The sequence below is a fragment of the Odontesthes bonariensis genome, chromosome 13 (assembly GCF_027942865.1).
Source record: "Odontesthes bonariensis isolate fOdoBon6 chromosome 13, fOdoBon6.hap1, whole genome shotgun sequence".
Classification (NCBI taxonomy): domain Eukaryota; kingdom Metazoa; phylum Chordata; class Actinopteri; order Atheriniformes; family Atherinopsidae; genus Odontesthes; species Odontesthes bonariensis.
In genome coordinates this window covers 30,473,620-30,494,643 of record NC_134518.1, presented here as the reverse complement: position 1 = coordinate 30,494,643, position 21,024 = coordinate 30,473,620, and the positions used below count along the sequence as shown (strand labels likewise).

At 39.9% G+C, this 21,024-nt stretch overlaps 2 protein-coding genes across 14 annotated transcripts in view; both read right to left on the bottom strand.

The window, feature by feature from the left end:
• prom1a (prominin 1a) overlaps positions 1-15,694 on the bottom strand; it is an 81,636-nt gene extending 65,942 nt beyond the window's left edge. For all 12 annotated transcript variants that reach the window (XM_075481922.1, XM_075481918.1, XM_075481912.1 and 9 more), the window contains exon 1: positions 15,135-15,694. In XM_075481922.1, the coding sequence (XP_075338037.1) occupies positions 15,135-15,366 (232 nt within the window). In that variant the 5' untranslated portion in view covers positions 15,367-15,694. The remainder of the gene's footprint in view (positions 1-15,134) is intronic.
• Positions 15,695-18,228: 2,534 nt separating this feature from the next.
• The window catches only part of tapt1a (transmembrane anterior posterior transformation 1a), a 39,057-nt gene continuing 36,261 nt past the window's right edge, over positions 18,229-21,024 (bottom strand). For both annotated transcript variants that reach the window (XM_075481909.1, XM_075481910.1), the window contains one exon: positions 18,229-20,915. In XM_075481909.1, coding sequence (XP_075338024.1) covers positions 20,611-20,915 — 305 coding nt within the window. In that variant the 3' untranslated portion in view covers positions 18,229-20,610. The remainder of the gene's footprint in view (positions 20,916-21,024) is intronic.

The window sequence follows — 21,024 nt, the reverse complement described above, 5'->3', positions numbered from 1 at the left end:
CCCGCTAGGTCCCTCCAAAGCCAGCAGGTTTGTTTACAAAATTGCAGACCGGACCGGTAAAAGGTAACCAATCAGGTTTACGAGCTGGGCTCTGTTGCCTGTCAATCACCGATTGTACACGCGCGATGCAAGGTAGGCTCGTCCCCACGCTTATTTATGTAGACTATTGAACTTTATTACGGGCTAGTCTACTTACTGTGTCTTCCATGATCGCAAATGACAGGTGAGTTGATGAATGAGGAGTCGTGTAGGCGCATCTGGCGTGCACGTCTACGTGCACGAGTTCTCATGTGTTTTGAAGGGGCGGGACAGGAAGTTGAATAACTTTTTATTTTTCGGTTAAAAAATAAGCATTTCTTTCATTTTGCGACTACGGAGGTCACCGTTTTCAACTTCAAGCGTTCTGATAGATCATGTAAACTCTTAAAATGCCAAAAAGTAGGACTTTACGTCTGACAACAACAAATCTTGCAGACTGCAGCTTTAAGTTGAATTCAGGGATGGGTTATGACAGACAATGCATAGCACTAGACATATTGTATTCACTTGCTTGAATATTATCCATTCTTGCTGTGAACTGATGTTGTTTCATTTATTTTGTTCATTATTTACACAGTAAAAAGACTGATTTAAAAACCTGTTAGTGAAATAGAGGATGCTGGTGGCCTTGGGAAAAGTAGCAGGCGGAAGAACACATAGTTCACGTTGACACTTTAACCTTAGTTTCATTTATAAAGTGATGTGCGGGGAAAGACAGTGAATGGATGTTCAGATTCCACATCATCTCTGCTGTTCATACTGTTATAAAAAAAAAAAACAGATCAGAGAAGCAAAGAAATCAGAGTTGAGACACATTTGTCTGCAGGCTGAAAAAGTGTCAAAAATTTTGTTTACAAAAGAATCTTTGCTTGAGAAAAGTCTTAAGAATGAAGTTGACTTCTTGAATATACATTTAACTATCTGACCTCTTTTAACAGCCGGTGAAAACATTTTTCTTTGACACAAACTCCCATTTGTTAAGGTTTTAAACCCATTAATGTCAGCCATCCAATTATTACCATAGGCTTTATCATGTAAAACAGAATTTTCTTAAATATTAACTCTTATAGGATCACTGAAGACACAAGAGATTTATTTAAAAGCTATTTCAACTGTCACTCTCCTGAAATAATATCATGATTTCTATCAGAACTAAATCACGCCTGTTGTACATGTCACGCTATATTTTAGAAAGACATGTGGACAAGAGAACCAAAGAGCATTTTCTCCTGATTTATAATCACTCTTTTAATGGTTGGGATTGCATATTGAGTCTACTTTTGAGCAATAACAACAGAGAGGTGTTTTTGTGGCCAAATTCCTGCTGTTCTAACCTTTAGGCTGCAGTCAGTATTTAAGTGAGAGTCCAGGGACAAAAGGACAAGCTGTCTGTAGTGGAGAGTGGTTGGCATGATTACCGCCGGACAGCCAAGAGGATTGACTGCAGTCCGGTGTGGGGAAAGCAACGTCCCAGATTATCATCAGCTAATCATGGCTGAAGGCCTGCTGCGAAGTTGACAGTGACTGACAGGAGACCGACCAATCAGAGGCGACAAGCCAACACCCACCTGCTGACAAGTCAGATTAGAAATAAAAGGGAAGGTAAAATATCAGGGGTAGAGCTTCTATTTTAGCTCTTTAGCTGATGTTTTACTGAGACATTTACTCTGTTCAGAACGTGCCGCAGTGAAAATGTTGTTGGTGTAGACTCACCTAAAATGTGTATATTGTTAGAGAGCAACACACGTTAGGACAGCACGCCACATTTGTTAAAGATTTTCTGTGTGAGGCAGCTGCGCTCCAACATCACTGCAGCTGAGCTACTTGGCTTAAAGTAGAAATTAATGGTTAGAATAGCAAATCAGTTTAACCTCAGGTCATTATGTGATAGAATCTATAGATATTTACTTTAAAAAGGAATAATTTATAACGAATTTCAACACTCTCAACATTGACCATCACAGCCTGCTGCAGCAGTTTGGTTGTTTTGCTGTTAAAACCTGAATTTCCTCCAAACTCTTTGTTCCAGGGACAACAATATGCAGAGATCTTCCAATGAACTTATCGTCCCTTCAGATTTTTAAATCTGCCGTTTGTCTTTTCACTGCGATCTGAAGCCTTGTGAAGATAAGGTGAAGCTTAGATATTTAACATGCGACTGTGTCTGTTTATTCACAGCCTGAATTAAACATAGAAAATGTCTGACATTTAAAAGTTTCTGAATCCTTCAAAAGTACAACTCGAGCATAAAAACTTTTTCTGAGGTAAAGAACTCATCATAAAAGATTAATTCAGACCTTGTAGTCGGGAGATTTTTCAGCATTCTACCTGTCTGAGGCTTTCAGCTACTAGAGAACTGAAATGACCACAAGTTGGTAATAGAAAAACAAAGATTTTGTTTGAAAAAGTTGAACAAAGTTAGAGTCAAGAGAATGCAGCAAAAAAAAAAAAAAAACTTAATCCACATCTTCTCAGAAAATAAAGGCCAACACATTGACACTATAAGGCCAGTGTGGAGGAGGAAGGGTGTTACAGGGTGCTAACCTTCATGAAGCAAACTATTAACACATCTTACAGTCTATCTCTCCCCACGGACAAAGAACAGTTAACAGCTGGCCATGACCACCTTGCTTAAGAAATAGATAATAATAATTATAATAAGTCAGTCGATTAGATTGTAAATACAGAAAAGTATGAATAGTAACGCCTGCACTTACATACACTTACTGTGCTGTATTAGTTCATGTGATGATGTCAGCCAGTGCCGCCTGCATGGGTTTGATAACAAAGGTCCACTTAGGTTCAATGCTACTTTCCTTGATTAAATTTTCTTGACAGTGAGAGACAAATTAGACTCCCCTAACGTCCCTCTGAGTTGTCCCACAGCCAAGTTTCTGTGACACATCGCTCTCAGCAAAACGGTGTCTGTGCCGCTGAGTGAAGGCTACGGGAGTCTCGTGACGAGCAGCAGTGAGGCTCAACAGAGAGCTGAACTACGATGATTAAAGTCATCATCTCTGGCACTGGCAGGTTGACCCTGTATCGCCATACATCTGCAATTACGATGCACTATGTCCCCGGAGTGGACTTGCAGCAGGCTCCACTGCTCCCACCAATGAAGCGGAACAAAGCGACACAGAATGCATGACTTGCCATCTCTTTGGCAGGACTGAGCAGCTTGCTTGGTCTGACCCTTGCCGCTCCTGCCTAGCTTCCCAGGCCTGACCCAAATATGACGTTCCCAAATGAAACCACTCTTTAGCAGCACCCGGCAAAGTACTTGTTCTCCAATACACTCCCTCTGTTCAGTCATTTTCTCCCCTGTCTTCTCTTCTCACCTCTTTGAATAAGTTGATATCCCCACCATATTTCTTGCCAAACAGATCTTCTGATTTGCTTTGATTTTTTACCTGTGCTTTCACTCTGTGTGGCTTTTCTACATTTCCCCTCTGCTCTCTGACAGACAGCTGGGAGCTTAAGCTGATGGTGGCATTATCATACAATTGAAACGTCTCAAACGTTCAACTTATCTTAAAGCCGGAGCTCTTATCTCCGCTGACTGAGTCTGCTAATGAGGCAGCCTTTAGTGAAGAAAAGCTTTCCAAATGAGATGCATCACTTTTCTCTCATAGTCCAAAAGCCGCCTGTTCTGTCTATTGATCTACTCTTTTTCTTTTATACTGTAAAGACAATCTTCAACATTGAGGTGCACATTCAATGGCTTTCCACTTCAAAAGGTGTCAGGTGACATTGTGATGAACTAATGCAGCCACGTTTGAAATCAACAGTTTCCAAACCTTAAAAGCTGTTTGAGCTGAGCTCCGCCAATTAATAAAACATGTGTTTGACGTGATGGTAATTTCAATGCCAGACCAAACATAGCACTGACAGGACTGATACACAAAAAAACTTTATGTGGGTCACACCGGGAGGTCTGAGAGGCAGGATGCCAACTCATCTCAGATTCTGCTTTGAAGGCAAAATCATATAAAGCTGCAGTCTTTTTTAGATTTAGGGAAATGGTGAGCACTGAGTAATCAGCCTCTGCCACATTTATGCAATTTACATGATAAACTATTACAAGTTTCAACTTTAGAAACTATATTTTGTATTTGTAACTATATTTTAGATAGTTGTCACTTTCAAAATAAATAAACTTAATAACAATGACATTTTATGCTGATTGTTGAGGGGTGCAAATGACTGCTGGAAGCTCTGGATGGTGAGAGCAAAATCCTAAAATGCCAAAATGTCCGACAACATCTTTTTCAAATACTTCTTGAGCGTGATTTAAAAACCTTACCTTTACACAGCTGGTACTTTAAGATCAAGTTAAGGCAGGTTGTCCACAGCATCCTTTTTGCTACATTATGTTAGTTATAATTCATATCCTTTACTCTCATATCAAATTTGTTTTGCTTAGATTCTATACTTTCACATTATTCATTCTATATTTCTAACTTTTCCCCATCTGCTCTTAAATTAATGTGATTTTTTCCAATACTAAAGCACCATTTTGTTGATTTGAATTATTCTTCTGTTTGTAATTTCATGGCTGTCCCTGTGGTCTTATGCTGCTTGGAAACAAAGGCTTGAATCACTGTTTATTATTGCTGCCTTAAAAGAAACACAGATTGTTGCCTTCTGCTCTAAAATATGGCAAAATCCCTGAGGTCTTTTTTCCCCCAACACAGGCAGTTTAGAGTTGCATTCGTGCGTTATCAAAGCATAAAGTTGAACCTTAGAGAAAGGCTATAGTTTGGAGCTGAAGCTGAGCAGCAGGTTTGTAGAGCTGAATGTTAAATTAGCAGCCTGACTTTCACAGCTTTACTTTCAGACAATGTTTTGATGTTAAGCTCTTCTCCTGCTGTGACTCATAAATCTATTCATGGAAAAGAAACAAATTCTTTGCTCTGTTATATTCAACTGTTTGTCATTTACCTGTTCATCAGGTGGGCTTGGAATCATTACGAATTTGTTAGGTCACATTTTTTTGTTTGTGCATTCCTTCTGTGAAATAACTGAGTAATCATTTAGCAATGGCCACCTCGTCTGTCTCTTCAAGCCTTCAGAAAGACTAATCCCAGATTTGTGGATTAATTTCAAGAAAAACCAACGTGTAACTAAATCTATTTTAAAATGTATTCACAAAACTGGAGCCGCAGGCTGGGAATTAAAGTGCTGTACAATATTACTTTTTGTGCTCTGATTATGCGGCGTGATCTGTCCTGCGAAGCTGTGGCTGCCACAGCTTAAAAATAAAGACAACCTAATGAGTGATGAGATCATCACTGTTTGTATCTTCAACCTATGAGTCATATTTAAGTTGGGGATGAAAGTGTAAACACAGTAATGTCACTGAAGTGAGGTTTATGTTCCTTGACCTTTTTAAAAATAATGATGTGACATGAATCTGCTCCATCTGCAGAGTCTTGTCAGTTTAGTTGTTACCTCGTTACAACAAGAGGACATCCTTTCAGATTTTACTATCCATTTTATGTATGTTAAGATCTGTCTTGATGAAAAAGATGCAAAATTCGAAGTCAAAAGTTCAAATGTAACGGGAACACCAGAAGAGTGAGTATTCACTTTTGAAGTAGAGAGACCTAAACTTTAGCACAGCACTGAGATATGTGTAAGGCTTCACAGCTACACTTAACAAACCAGTGAATGACGTTATGGTTGCTACATCAACTTTACACGTTTTTTATAGAACTGCTTGCATTGTTGCTTTTGCACAGGTGTGAAATAGGGGTTGTTATAATAAAGGTTGTGTAGTCTTAGAGCAAATAAGCCCATTTTCCAAAATGTTCCTTTGAGGTTTCTTCAGACGTCAGACATAAAGTGAACACAAAGACAGAAAAGGGTTGCAAATTTAATTCCAGTTCAGCAAGAAAAGCTTTTTCTTTTTACCTTTTTTTCGTGTCACAGTTGTCCATTTCCTGTTATATAACCGAGATGTACAAACAAATATACTTCTGGTTTATGCTGCACTTTATCTGCAGACGAGTCGGATCCTGAAGCCAAAAGCAAATATGCAGAATTATCCATCTCTGAGTCTCAGAAGCTCTTTTACAGTTTAGTTGGATCCCAAAAAAAATTAGCAAATGTCTAAATATCATGACAGATATGTGACTTATATAGTGTATAAGAGTGTGTCACTGTACCTCGTGATTAAATATTTGTAAATAATGGGAAGAAGCGAGGAGACCTGTGAGCAGTGTGTCAGTTATTCACCTGCGACAGCCTTCTTATCACTGTGCTTCAGTGAGCCGGTGCCTCTGGTAATCAGCTGGCATTATGTTGCAGGCGAATAAGACTGTGTGTCCTAAAGCGTCCCTCTGCCAACGGCCATCACTGTCAGCGCAATGACATGACAGCGAGTGACGGCACAACAACACCGCAGAGGAACCATTTACATCACTTTCTGTCATGCAGATCCTACTACAGGGTGACTAAGCAAGGAGATGTTGCAAAATCACTTTCAGTTTATTTTATATAAAGGTTATTTTTTAATGAAATACACGTTTTATATTGTCAACAAATATGGTTCACTTATAAATTACACCCAAAAAATAATGTTTTCTGTGGTAAGACGGTTTGAAAGTGACATGATATTGTATTAACAGTCCGGTCATGCTTCTAATGTTAACACAATCCCGTTTAATCTTCGTTAGTAACCAGATGGAAGCTGTGAAAAATTAAACATTTGGAGTGTGCTCCTTACATCCACACAACCGATCCCTGCTCACAGAGTACTGGAGAGCAGCAACACCACACCACAAAAGCTACAATATAATATTTCTACAATACTTTTAGAAATATTTCAATGCTACACAAACCCATCAGGTCTTGACTATTAATTACAGAATGTTCACTATTTGTGTCAACTAGTGTTTGTCATATTTTAGCCTGCAAGTTACAGCAAAAATGATGAAATATGCATTTACTGAGATATAAATCCTATATCTCATCTAACGACTACTAAGATCATCCGATTATATTCTAAACATGTTCAGAAAGATCTTTAAAGCACGATCAGTCTCCTCTACCCCGCCCAACTCGGTGATCAATCACTGCCATTTTACTGATAGGCAGCTCTCAGCTATGGTCAGACTTCTCTGAATTTATCTGTGTTGGTCAAGCTGCTCTGCACATGACTCCAGAAAAACTCAGGGTTATTAGCCAGGAAGGGATAACGAATATGTTTAATAAATAAAACAAGTTACAAATGATTACTTTTCCGTGTCTGTGTCTTGTGGTTACTGCTCAGTTTTTTTTTAAAACAAACTACAGGAGCGACTCTTCCATTTTCAGGGAGACTGAAGTCAGTGAAACTGAGCACTAGTGGTCTTGTCAGTGGTTTGGTTCTGTGTTACCATCATAACTTCAGAGCTGTCAAGTCCCTCCCGAAACAACAGTTATACTCTGTGTGTGTGTGTGTGTGTGTGTGTGTGTGTGTGTGTGTGTGTGTGTGTGTGTGTGTGTGTGTGTGTGTGTGTGTGTGTGTGTTGTTGGTTTTTTTTTGCCCTGCAGCAGTTGTTCACATCACTCTACTGGACACACAAATACAAAAAAAAAAAGAAAGAAAGAAAACCCACATAGTTGTAGAACTTTTAAGTCTCGTGCTTTTCAAGCAGCTGAGCTCCATGAAAGTCTGGTTCAGTGTGAGACGCACACAAGAAAGGAAAAGCTGGTGAAGCTGTTCTGGTCTTTATGTTCCAACATGACAAAAAAAAAAAAATTGATTGATCTAATGGCCGCAAAATGATCAAAATAAAACACACATGGTGCTATAGGGTAATGGCGTGTCCTCAGATTTGGTGTTATGAATGATTATTCAGATATGACGAACATTGTGACTGTAAATATAAGCCTTTTTGGAGCATCATCAAAGCATCTAATGATAATCTTCACAGATGTTCCTCCTGCTGAGGAAATCTCTAATTAAGAAAATGTTCAACTGGCTGGAAAATGAGGAAAAATACTGACTCGATACACCCACGGAAAGAGTCAGCCTCCTCCAAAGTGACGTTATCGTGCTGAGGTCAGCAGCAGACCAGCACTCACGCACTCACTCATTTGCTCAAGGACACTTCAGCAGAGCACATGTTTGCTGTCCAGGGACTCAAGCCCCAACCTTCAAGTTGAAGGACACTCTCTTTAATCACTTTAGCAGTTCAGTGTCGTCTGATAACGCCTGCAGCATCACACAGTCATCCTCTTGAGTTACGAACAACCTGAGAGCACATGCAATTCATTATCTAGCTCAGGCTTTTATTTTTGCTTTTTGGTTCAGCCAAATCAAAACCTGGAGAGTGAACAGCCTCTGCTGCTTTCAAGGTCACAACACATGTAGAAAACTAAATAGAAATCCTGACAATCTGCATGTGAGGCGTAAGGGCTCTTACTGGGAACCAAACAGCCTCAAAATGTTCATATTTAGATTAATCAGGATGGACTTAAATCTGAGTTTTTAGATTCAATTTTCTCACAGTCTCAATATTTTCATTTTAATAAATGTTCTGCTGAATCATGTCAAGCCCTGACATTTCCACTTCGGCTGTGAAAGGCTAAAAGCTTCTGAATGCAGTCTAATCCACCACAAGTGATTTGTTATGCTTCTAATTTGGCCTTTGTTTAGTTTAATAAGCTATAATGATCAGCTTTTGTAATAGGGAACATGTATGGCTTCATCAGTCTCTTCAGCCGACATGCGGGTCATATTTATATTAAATCATATATATTATATCATTGTGCTCCTTTGCATAAGTTGAAAATGAATGAAAAGCCTGTGATATGCTTTGGTTTTAACTTTTGAATACCACTGACCCACTCACTCCACCCCACCCCTGTCTTCTACAGGGTCTGCTTCTTTATACACTGGTAGTACTTAACAACTTTTGAAGCAAATTATTATCATATGACAGTCTAGAATAATAATGGAAGCTCACACAGCAAACTGAGCTCAGTCTGACACACACCATATATTTCTCTCATGTGCAGCTTGGCCACAAACAGCTGGTACTGATTTCTCTTGTTGTGAATAACCAGGTTCTGTGGTGCCAGCAGGTTTATACACCTGTCAAACTTGCATAGTAATTCCTCCTCATCAGCTCCGTAAACACTCCGTAAATACTGTGCTTCACTGTGGATTCATTCGTCTGTGCTTTAGGTTTTTAGAGGCTAACACAGGGGAGTCGTTCCTTTCCACAGTCGCCTCAGGCACGCTCAGGATGGGAGATTGGACTGAAGACAAGTTTTGGTGCAATCTGTTGGTTTCCTTAGCTAGGAAATTATTTTTGAATTGGCTCTATATGAATGAATTGGATTATTTTGTAAATAATTATGATTACAATGAATAGAATTCCAATTGGTTTGAATTGGACTATACTATTTAGGTGCCTTGAGATGACATTTGTTGTATTTGGCGCTATATAAATAAAACTGAATTGAATTGAATTGAACATTAAGATCTGTTGGTTATGTGCACTTCTCACCAAAATGACCAAGTTTATTGCTGTTATGGCAGGTTATATTATTGTACTGCATTCAATTCAAATCTTTGGCTTGGAAAAATTAAACACCTATTAAAAATCTGATTTTCTCGTTCTGGTAGAGCATTATTAGCTCATTTCTTTCATAAGAAAAGTGAACTATATAACTGAACATTTGCTCCTAATAGTGAAGCAATAAGCAAGAGCAACTGAGTTCCAACTTCCCACTTGGGAGATACAGCAAATGAAGCAGGATTTGAGGTCAGATGGAGAAAAACGAGGAATCTCGACAACAATACTCAGAATTATGAGTGTGATGTAGAGCTCAACTAAGATCTGAACTCCTCACTAAATGAGATATTCTTGAACTTAAAGGTTGTAATGATGTTGGGTTCTTCTTAGTTCATGTGCTGGAAGGGAATTCAGAAACCACATTACTATGACAATTCTTATTGTTGCTTCTCATGTTGTGTTGAACATACCAGTGATGGATGGGAGCATATGATAATCATTTTTCTAGTAGTTTGACGAACCGTCTCAGTTAGAAAGAACTCTGATTTGCTTCATACCAACGCGGGCTTAATGTCACTTAATGAGCGTAGTTGCGATCAGCTCAAGAAAAACATTAGCCAACTCCTAAGCTGGGGGATGCCTTCTTCCCATTCATCTCTGCCCATTTTCACAAACAAATTATGCCACTTTGGCACAAAGAAGACTCTTCCAATGTGCCGCCTTTCCTGATCAAATAAAGACGTACCCGTGTGGTTTTGTATAAGTGGCTGCTGTCGCAGAGTCAGGGTGTGACTAAATAGTTTGTGTTCAGAGCAATGAATTCTGCCATAACTGCAGAACACACACACACTGCTTGTGATCATTTCCGTTGTTGGCTCAGGGGTGCATTGTCTTTGACTCCCCATTCTATCTCTGTGCTTTACAAAGTGAACTGCAAGGTGAAACAAAGGTGAAACTGTCCCGCAATGAAGCGGCAGTGTGAAAGGGGCTTCTGTCTGTTGTGTATGTGTGTTTTCTTGTTATTCTGTCTAATGCACTTTGGGGGAAAAAAGACAAGAAAAAAACTTGAGTAGGAAAGTTTGAAGAACCCTTTTATTTATACAGCTATCAGCATAATCTCAAGGACTCCTTTGGGAGGCAGATCATGTGTCAAGTTAGCACCCACCTGTTATTGTGACTGCAGCAATTCAGTTTGGGGTTGAAAGTTAGTGTTACATTTTACCAGATTCAACCTTGTTTAGTATCTGCAGCAAATTGTTACAGAACAGCATCAGCAGACTGACGCATTCTGTTGCCACCAGATTAATGTGAAGAAAGAGCATATCAAAAAGGGGCTGAACTAAACCACTGCAACCTTGCTACAGCTGTGATATCTTCTTTCTTCTGCATAAACTGTTTCCTTTTGTAATGTTTCTTTCATGGTTCACACCTAAAGAGATACTACTACAACTTACTGTGTTATTCCTTTGATATTTATATATTATCTTAAAGGTTTGTACTAATATGTAGTGAGATTACTAATTCCAGACTTGACAAGGAGGTAACCAAAGACCCCAGAAAGGGAGAGAACATAAAAACATTTGTAATTAAAGGACAAAGGTGGAGTAAAATTACAACGCATTTTCCAGCATAGGTCAAATTTGTCAGCATTTAGGCTCCTACAGACTCTCCTTTATAGATATCGCTTCCTCAGGACATGAAAGACATAAAATAAATGCTTTCTAATCTGAATAAATCTCTGATGCTCCTCACAAAGCGCTTGGATCTCGTTTTTGTCCCTGGTTAGAAATCTTTGAAGTGCTCTGCTTCAGGTTCTTTCATGTCTGTGTGTCCTTCATTTCACTGAGTCGCTCTATGGCTTTGAGTTGGAGAAAAAAAAAAAACACCTGGACTCCTTTTTGAGTGTTAAATAGCAAACCTGGTGTTAAACACTAAAACCTGAGCTGCATAAATCCACCTCATACCACTTTGCTTTTACATCAGATGACAAGAGTGCAGTGGCAAACAAAGACAACAAGGTGAACCAAATATCACTCTGCTGATAACTGATAGGTTTACCTGCAACTTTCCACAACATAGCACCAGGTTTTCCACAGTCCTCTCTGAACTTCATATAAACCGGTTTTCTCGAGAAGAAGAAGAAGGAGAACAGACACTAATGAGAAAACAGTATCCAACAGGGATCTGCCGCAAAATGGCGACTGGCATCGTCTCTACAGGCCTTCTCACCCTGAGGCATGAAATGATACAGAAGGAGCTTTAATGTGCCTCTATTCTCAAGCGATCGCGGACTTACAGAAAGATTTACTTTAAGGTATGAAGAACTGAGTCAAAGGCTTATTAAATTTGATTTATAAGATACAAGCTACAGAAAAGCATTGTCCAAGTTCTGCTATGACTCTGGATTGAAAACGCAGTTTAAAACCATGGCAACTTTAATGGTGCACAAACATATTAAAGTAAAGTCTTCAAGGGGCTGAAGTGACTAAAAATTCATGCCAACCAGTGCGAGGGAGCATCTGAGTCTGCAGTCTTGACATTTATTAACAATGTTTTTTATAAATCTCCGATTTTCTCAGACAGTATATTGTTAAAACATGACCAACAGGGATCAGTAAGTCTTTAAAGTTGCTGTAGAGTTACAGTTTATTTGCCATAAGCTGAAGTCGGTTTACTTTAGAGTCAAACTCTCTTTTTAAAGAAAATATATAACATGGTGCAGTGTTTTGTCACATTCATGTATTTTCATTTTATTTCATCTTTTTTTCCACCTTTATGGAGCTCTGAATCTGTTTCTCTGCAATGAGTCTCCTTCCTTTTCTGCACAAGGTGTCGAGTATCACACAAAACCACAGCCCATCCTGTTAATGCCATATCGTGTTCAAAGACAGAAAGCAGGAAAGCAGGAATGTTACATATTTGTTTATGGAGAATGAGCCTCTGTTCGTGTACAACTGCCTGCTCACAAGGTGGACTGGCATGTAGCGGTTATATGTTGGTGAGTGAGTGGGTGGGTGTCGGGAAAGGCCAACAGAGAAATGTAACGGAATTTATGTCACTGTTCATTTGCTTTCTGTGGGTGTCATGATAGACATTTGTTTTTTCTTTGTTAATAACACCTCCTACGAGCTCACAGAGTTTGATGAACATGTCGGTTGACTGAAGCAAACATTTATGAGATTAAAAAAAGATGTTCCAACAATGTAAATGTCATGCTGTCTTTGTAAAGCATGTGTAGAGGATAATTACACACAAACTGAGGTTGAGGTTCAAACCATGCTTTGGTTCAGAAATGTGAATCTGGGTGCTGCGTGAAATTTCCCTGCATCCAGACATTCAAATCTGTCTGTTCCACTGATTAGTCAGATTCATCTGGCCTTGTGATATGAAAAAAGGTCTCTTGGTTTAAATTAACTTGGTCCAATGAGCGCTGCGGGAGCACTGACGATTAACCAATAACCATGAGTGGGACTAATGCTGTTGCCTCAAAGGGATGGATCCTAAATGACAGATGGAGAAATAAGATGTTATGCTCCACTTAACTTTTACCAACATGTATGTTTTCATAGTTACACATCTGCTGTGACTTATATTTAAGTTAATGCGGAAACATTATTCGACAGCGATTTGTTCGGGGAACTCTAAATCCTTCCCCTTAAAAATATCTGTTAGAGTGTAATTCAGACTGAAACTGTAAACTTAGTGCAGTGACTCCACGATTCCGTTTGATAGTGTTGTCATGTATAACTTCATAGATGGTTTGGTCATAATTATTCATGTAGCTCAGAGCCTGAAATGTACCCAAAAAGAAGCCACGATGATGTAAACATCTAAACCAAGTGTCTGATCACTCTTTGCAGGCTGAGAGATTGTGAGATAATTAATAAACAATTGTCCATCGATTGATCAGAAACGATAATACTGGTACTATCGTTTGTTACTGTTGGCAAACTTGGGCTGAAGGTCAGTTTTTTTCATAGTGATAATCTAACAGAACAGTAACTATTTAGCGTGAGGTCTTTTCTCACTGCTTAAAAAATAAATGAGTTTTGCCTACAAAGGACATTTAGAATGGAGTTTTGGGAGAACTGTCCCTTTAAATGAGCTGCAATTTGAACACAGACAAAGAGAAGAACATAATTTAACTTTTTTTAGTTGTCTGATGGAGGATTCAGGGATTTGTTCTTTCACTGTCTGCTGGCTTAGCACAGGATGAAGGGCAGAAACATCCACATCCAGCCATGCTAAACAGAGCTCCACTGTGACATCTGCACCACCTCCGGTCACAAACCACTGGAGTGGAAACCAATACATGGGCAGATCTTCTTCCTGACTTATCCAATGCATTCTTATCCGACTCACACTTAAGTGCTCCAACACATCACACAGACAGACTTCTTGTTGATGAAATGACAAGATAGCAAACCGGCTTCTATTCATCAAAACAGCACAGACAGACGGTGGGATTGAAATGGATTTAAAAAGATGCATGCGTTGCTTCTGTTAATAAAGAACAAGATCTTTGCTTCCTGGATCTGTTGAGCCCCAAAATATAAACGTACTCCCCTGGGGGCTAAGAGCATTTGTCTGATTAACTGTTATTTATGAGCAAACAGGCTGCCACGTGACCCCCTATCATCCGCCCTGCATCACTTAATGGGTGCACCCATGAATGAACTGAATTTCATTGGACAGCGGTCTGTCTCCTCCACGGAATTACGCCAAGAGCCCTACAGGCTGGTGGCAAACTGGAAACTAAAAGGCCAACAACATATGGCGCAGGGACTTATGGGATTAGTCAATTAACAAGGTGACTCGCAGAGCTACTAATCTGCAAAATGTTCCGATGGAGTATGGATACAGACAGTGACGCATAAAGGCCAGACAAACCTTAGGGTCTGAAACCCACTTAAACACGCGCACTGGATATGAGAAACATTTGGGTCTTAAAGTAGAGCCACGCTGGGAGAGGGTTTCTGGGTAGGTCCAACAAATTAATCATGCATGCTTAAACATGTGGAAAAAAAGACCAATGGCCACGTGATGTTGACAGCAAGAGGTGCGTTAACTGTAATCATCCTGACACAAAGTGCGCTGCAGGCGTAAACACCTCCTCCAAGTGCACTGCTCTGAGCGCAAAACGAGACGCGCATGGCGTGGCGCGCGTGGCGCGGATGGATGTGACGCGCAAATGGGCTACAAATCCGCAGGTGGACACGTCTCCATGCAAATGCTGAAGGCATCCGCTCAAACAGGCGCTAACATTTATCCACAAACTGATCAAAACGCCTGTTTGCACAGTGTTGGTCTTTGAAATACAACATTTGAATATGATACAACTGATCTGATGATCGAGATATTCCACAAACCAAACAGCGTTCAACTCTCAGAGATTTCAGTGGCAAATTCATCATTCTGGGATCAACCACAACTCATAAAAATATGTCACCACGGGTTAATTCTGTTAAAAGTAACTATTGACCACTGGATCCCATTAAATGTTCCGTTTCTGCTGCCCCAGTCCGCGGGGATTTCATGCAGACTATCTGTTAAGCCCTCCTGATAAACCGGGCGAGGATGCCTTACCGTGTGGGAAAGCGTTGGGTTGCACCGCGTGCAGAAAAGCGTGCACCAAGTGGAACAGAATCCCGATGGGTCCCGGTTCATAATGGGCCAGTGTCTCGTAAACTCCCGCAGGCACATAGCCAAAATCCAACTTTCCCGGGGGTGGGAGTCTCCGCTGCTCCGTTTCTTGCTGGAGTTCGCCGGACGCCGAAAGCAGCGACAGCAGCAGCAGCAGGGTTCCGGTTCTCCACATCGTCTCCAAAGGAAACTCAGACCTGTTGTTAAGCCGCGTCTAGATGCTCAAAGGGCAAACAGAAACTGAACTGTTGTGTTTCTTATCAAAGGAGATGGGAGATAAAGAGGGGAGGGGTCGAGAAGAAATATAAAAGTGTTTCCAGCAAACAGGTCCGCAGCTTTTTAAGTGTTGCTGCCCGCGGACCGACTCGTTCTGAGCATCCTTCCCCGCAGTCTGAGGCTCCCTGAGGACGCGAACCGGGTGATCTCCTCCCCTGTCTCCAGTCCTCGATGCGTTCACTCCCACCGAGAGGAGCTCGCCTGCCGCTTCCAGTCCAGCATCTGCGCTCACGAGGATGCGCTGAGTCACGGGAGCGGGCGGGGGTGCGCGCTGCCGACGCTTATGTACAGGGAAGACAGATGATGGGAGAAGCGCTCCTCCTGCCGGGACAGGAGGATACACGGTAGATGTTGGACCGCTGCAGCACCTTTATTTACTCTGCATTTACAGACATGTTCATTAGCTGAGTGTTTTTCATTTTAAGGTAATATTTTGGGATCAGATCCAAATATTACATCCTTAAGTATTTGGTTGTAAGTATGAGAATTATTATAAAAAAATATTGTATTGTGCATTCAAACGGGAAGAATGTGGTTTTGATCCATATTGTTGGAGACTAAAAAGTCACAGTTTACAGCACTTGTAATAAGTTTTAGTCAAGTATGAGTAAATAATAATAATTGTTTGAGTGATTAGGATCGGTTTGTTGTCATTTTTAAAACAAAAAGTTGGAACAGTTACAGGTTCTCACATTAAGTATTTTACTGTATAAGAATGAAATATTTTCAGATCTGACACTTTGGCCTGTGAGAAACTGATGTGTTTCTCTTTATTATTTCACAATTTTCGTGACATTTTATCCTTTAATCTAGAAGTTGATCAATCTAGAAAACTGTTCATAGCATTTAAAATTATTACTTAAATTTTATGAGCACAGGGTATTAAAGGGGAACAGATTTTGAATCTTCGTTGGCTGCTGTGCACTTAAGATTATAAGGAGAGATTTAGGATCTTAATCATAGCTACATAAGTTTAACTACAACAGATATTGAAGGAAAATATTGCCTATATATTTTATCGTGATCAATTTGATCTAAATAAGTTTTTAATACATTTTGTGTCCCGACCTGCTAAGCTGTCCACTCCATCCTCCCCACCCTCAACTTCTATTCCACTCTGAGGGTAGACAGAGGATACCTGCTGCAGCCCAGAGGGGCGATGTGATTGGCGAAGTAGCGATCAGGTGGGCTCTGCTGGTGTGTTTTAGCACAATAACATCCTTGTCCTCTATCTGGAGCACATGGGGCCCAGGCTCCTGGAGACAGGGGGCTCTGTTTAGAAACCTTTGATTGCGATTGCTGATTGTGAGCACCTTTCTTCACCCATATCACACGATCATTAGACCTGCTGAGGGGCAGATGGGACTTTCAGTCGCACAGACACATGATACATATGAGGAGCTATGAGTAGTTGTAAAAATATAAAAATCAAAACATCTGTGGTCATTTTCTGTATGTGGATTATAGAGTTCGACCTCTCTAATACCAGAAATGTCCTCGGTGAAGCTGTGCCAGATTTCCCATCATGACTGCTGTGCTGAACTCTGTCCAAGCACTACTACAGCCGTCGTTCTTTCTTTAGAGAACTTACTGATAGCTGTGAAAGGGATGAAGCTCGTCTCCGCTCTGATTTGTATAAGGAGCTTATACCTCTGAGAATGTCTGCTGCAGATTTACTCTGCCTGACCTCCACTCCCAAACAGGTATTGTGCATCTCTGCATGGGTCAGTGGTGGTGTAAACATCTGCCTAGAAAAAGTAAGCGCAAGAAAAAAAAAGAAAGAAAAAAAATCTTCTTTTGGCTTGTGAGAAGTCGGCCCTTTTTTTTAATAAATGTTTCACAAGCAGGAAGAGGTTTAATACTCGGCTTTGTACATTGAAATTCCAATCAAATGTTAAACTGCTTGAATAACCTTTATAAATAATTTGTATAAAACTAACATGAAATGAAACGGGAAAGATTCTCTACTTTTGATCTCCAATTCACATCGATTTCACTCCGCTGTTATCATACTGACCGTGCTCTTCACACCACAGCTTTCATCTCTATTCTGTCGTTTTCTTCAGTTTGATCCGTTGAGTATTACGCTGACAAGCACATTTCATTGAGCAGGTGATACAGCATGGGTGCAAATAACCCGTACATCATCTTTAAAATATGAAGTCAGCAACATGTCAAGTCTTGATCACATTTAAGATCCACGTGAGGACGCAGAGTTTTATACGCTTGTAAATTTAGATCCTTTTTGTGACAGAAATGTGAAACCTGTGATGAAGAAAAAGACATCTCAAATGTTGGACATCTGCAACAAAACATGTTATGTTTCTGCACAATTAAGAGTTCATTTCACATCTATTCTCATGTATGAAAAGGGGTTTTTGTCCACTTGACAAGGGTTGAAGTATCAGCAGGTGACGCTTTACAGGCAAAAGGTAGCACTTTGCTTACACTTTTCTATTTTTCCAGTGGTTTAGAACATAAAATTATCCTTTGGACTAGACCTAAAGGCACTTACTGATTAATTAACTATAATATCACAGTAAAAGCAAAATAAACGAGCTCCTGATGCGGCTGAAAATGCGACATTTTCATACAAATTGGAGGTTTAACTAATGCCAAATGGGACAAAGTGCGAGATGTTTTTAGAAAGTAATTCACCTTCTAAACAGAGAAAACAGAGTTTGACAAAATTACAGATATCTTTCAAGTTGTGCAAAATAAATTTGTTGCAGGTAGTTACTGTGAAACATTTGAACACATCTAAGAAATAAACTTTTATTATTCCAAAGGCACAATTTAAAACAATACCAAACTGATGAAACAAAGCAGGCAGTGTTGTGGACATGAGAAAGCTCGTCTCCATCAGCTCAGCTGAGTTTTGGTTCGGCTGCTTCAAATCGAACAAACCCAACCATTCTCAGCTAGACAGTGGAGAGGAGACATCTGACAGAACCACACGGTAGACTCAGGAGTCCGTTTTTATGAGAAAAAAAAATATTATCACAACTTTCAACTCCAAAAATAGAACCATCTTCCTTATTACAATGGCAATGAACAATATAAAGAACCTCTCTTCAAAATAGAATCAAATAGAAGGTTAAATGTGTAAACACTACATACATCGTCCTTCGTTTAAGATTAAACAGTTTTTCCTAAGCAATAATAAATATATTACTGTGTAAAGTACCATTTTAGGCTCCCAAATAAATTGACTGATGCATAAACTGAACACCACAGAAGTTATTTCAGTTTTACGAGCGGACCATTCTTCAGTAAATGCAGCTTGAGTAATGTAATCGTATAACTCTACAAATGACCTTTGTGAAGATGCCATTTGATATGGGACCATTAACTGAATGTGAAGTTATTTATATCACATTAACAAAACCGATTCAATTTTGATGGCAAATAAAACACTTTAAATGGCTTTCAATCATAAATCTATGATAAAGTTTGGAATAATTGAATCATTCTTACAGTCACTTACATACAAACGAAAGCTTGATGACATAAATGCTCTTCACATTTTATAATTTATCACCTCAAAAAAAAGAAAACTTTGCTCCAGATAACTTCTTAAGGTCAGTCAACAGAAGAAGTCTAAAAGCACACATGCAAAGAAGGCATTTTGTTGTTAAAATATTGCTTCTATTGTCCTAAGATGTAAACATGAGCACACTGGTTGAGATAAGTGTGAAACATGACCGTACTCAGATATTACGGCGCATCAGTGCAAACTTTTGAAAGTAATGAGAGATCAGATATCATTCTTCTAACAAAATGACACTTGTTATATCTCAGAGGAAGTGTCTCAGTCATTGATAACCCTGTTCCAACAATTACCTGCTTTTTACAGATACAAAATAATGAGTGTCAGATTACGATCTGTCGCTTCATATATTTATATAAAAAGTGATTTTTAAAAAAAAAAACCTGCTGAAAGCAAGAAGGAAATTTAGATGATATGCAGACAATCTGCTTGTTTCTCCACACGTAAATGGGCCTCTGCTCCACGTCTGGCTGCGTAAGCAGCTGATTGAGTGTCTGTGGGTCTGTTAATGAAAGGTCAGTACGGTGCTGGAGGTGCAATGCAGACTGCAAATGACTTCATCTATTAGCTGTGTAAACAAAAAGCTCTTCTTAAGGCTTTCAGTCAAAAGTATTTTTTCAGCCATGGTTACAACACCCTCGTGATGATGATAATGTTGGAGCAAAATAAAAAAAATGCTTCACTTCAAAGTTTACACCAGCTCCACTGAGGTATAGGCTGCAGTCACCACAACTGAACTGAAGATGCAGCCAACAGTGACTCTAATATTATCAGTTTGTACAGAACTGTTTTGAACCCTAAAAATAACCCAATGCCTGATTAAACCCCCACAAAATCTATGCTTTTTCAAATTTTTTTTTTTAATGTGTTTATCCATGTACTTTAGACATTTAGATCACATTTTTATATATATATATATATATATATATATATATATAAAAAATGTACAGCGTTTAAATGTGAGGGAAAATGTTTTTTCGCTGTTAATGTCCCACCCTCAGGTTTGAACCATTCAGTTACTTTAAATAACTTGTTGATTAACTTGGTCTGCCAAACTGATATGCTGATAATGGTCAATTATTTAAAATAAACTTCAACGGTTGTTTTATTTGAGGAAAATTAAACACTATTTCAGTGTTACCTTTAAAGTCAAAGTTTGTTTTTCTGGCTTCTGTGTGAAACTTCTCTCCTTCTGGTCCCAATGCTGCTCAAACAGGAAGTGCCTGTGCGCTGTCACACTCTCTCACACGTACACACAACAGAACTCTTACACTTAATACTGAGCTTTCACACACACACACACACACCTACTCACAGCAGTTCATCCCAAAGATTTGGCTGCCACACTCACACTTTCTGACTCTCGCGGTTTATCAGCCACCTGAAGTTTTCTCTGCCAAACTTCCCAACTTCAGGTGTCACAGCAGGTTTGTGTGACACTGCGAGTCTTCGGTCACAATAACACACTGGCTTACCACTGACTTTAATAAATACTCAGCTTTCTACTGCTGTCAGGTGGGAGGCCCTGCCCGGGGAGCTTTCGCTCTCCGTCTTTCCTGAGTGGTTTCTTGCTACATCAGCGGCTGCCGCTGGTCAGTCGATTCTGTTACCACAGATTGTAAAACGGTCAATCTCCAGCAGGTCGTTTTTGGGAGTTCTGTGCTCTGAGGTTTCGCGGGCCTCCTCGTCCTCTTCCTTTGAGTGGGACGGTGCAGGTGGTTCGAGGTCAGGTTCGGGAGATGGAGTAGAAGGACGGCTAGCTGGTGCAGAAGGGGAGGCATCAGTGAGTGGGGGAGGAAACAAATCAGTCCTGGGGGCTGGCTGAGTGGTCACAGAGGAGGGAAAGGAGGGTGGTTGGCTGCACGGTTTGACAGGAATCTGCACCAATGTGGATTCACCTGTGAAGTACACGGGGACAAAACATGCAGATGAATACATTTTACATTACCGCCTCCATTTTTTAGATTTTGGCAGCGACTTAAACAACGTCCATGTGGCAGCAGCCTC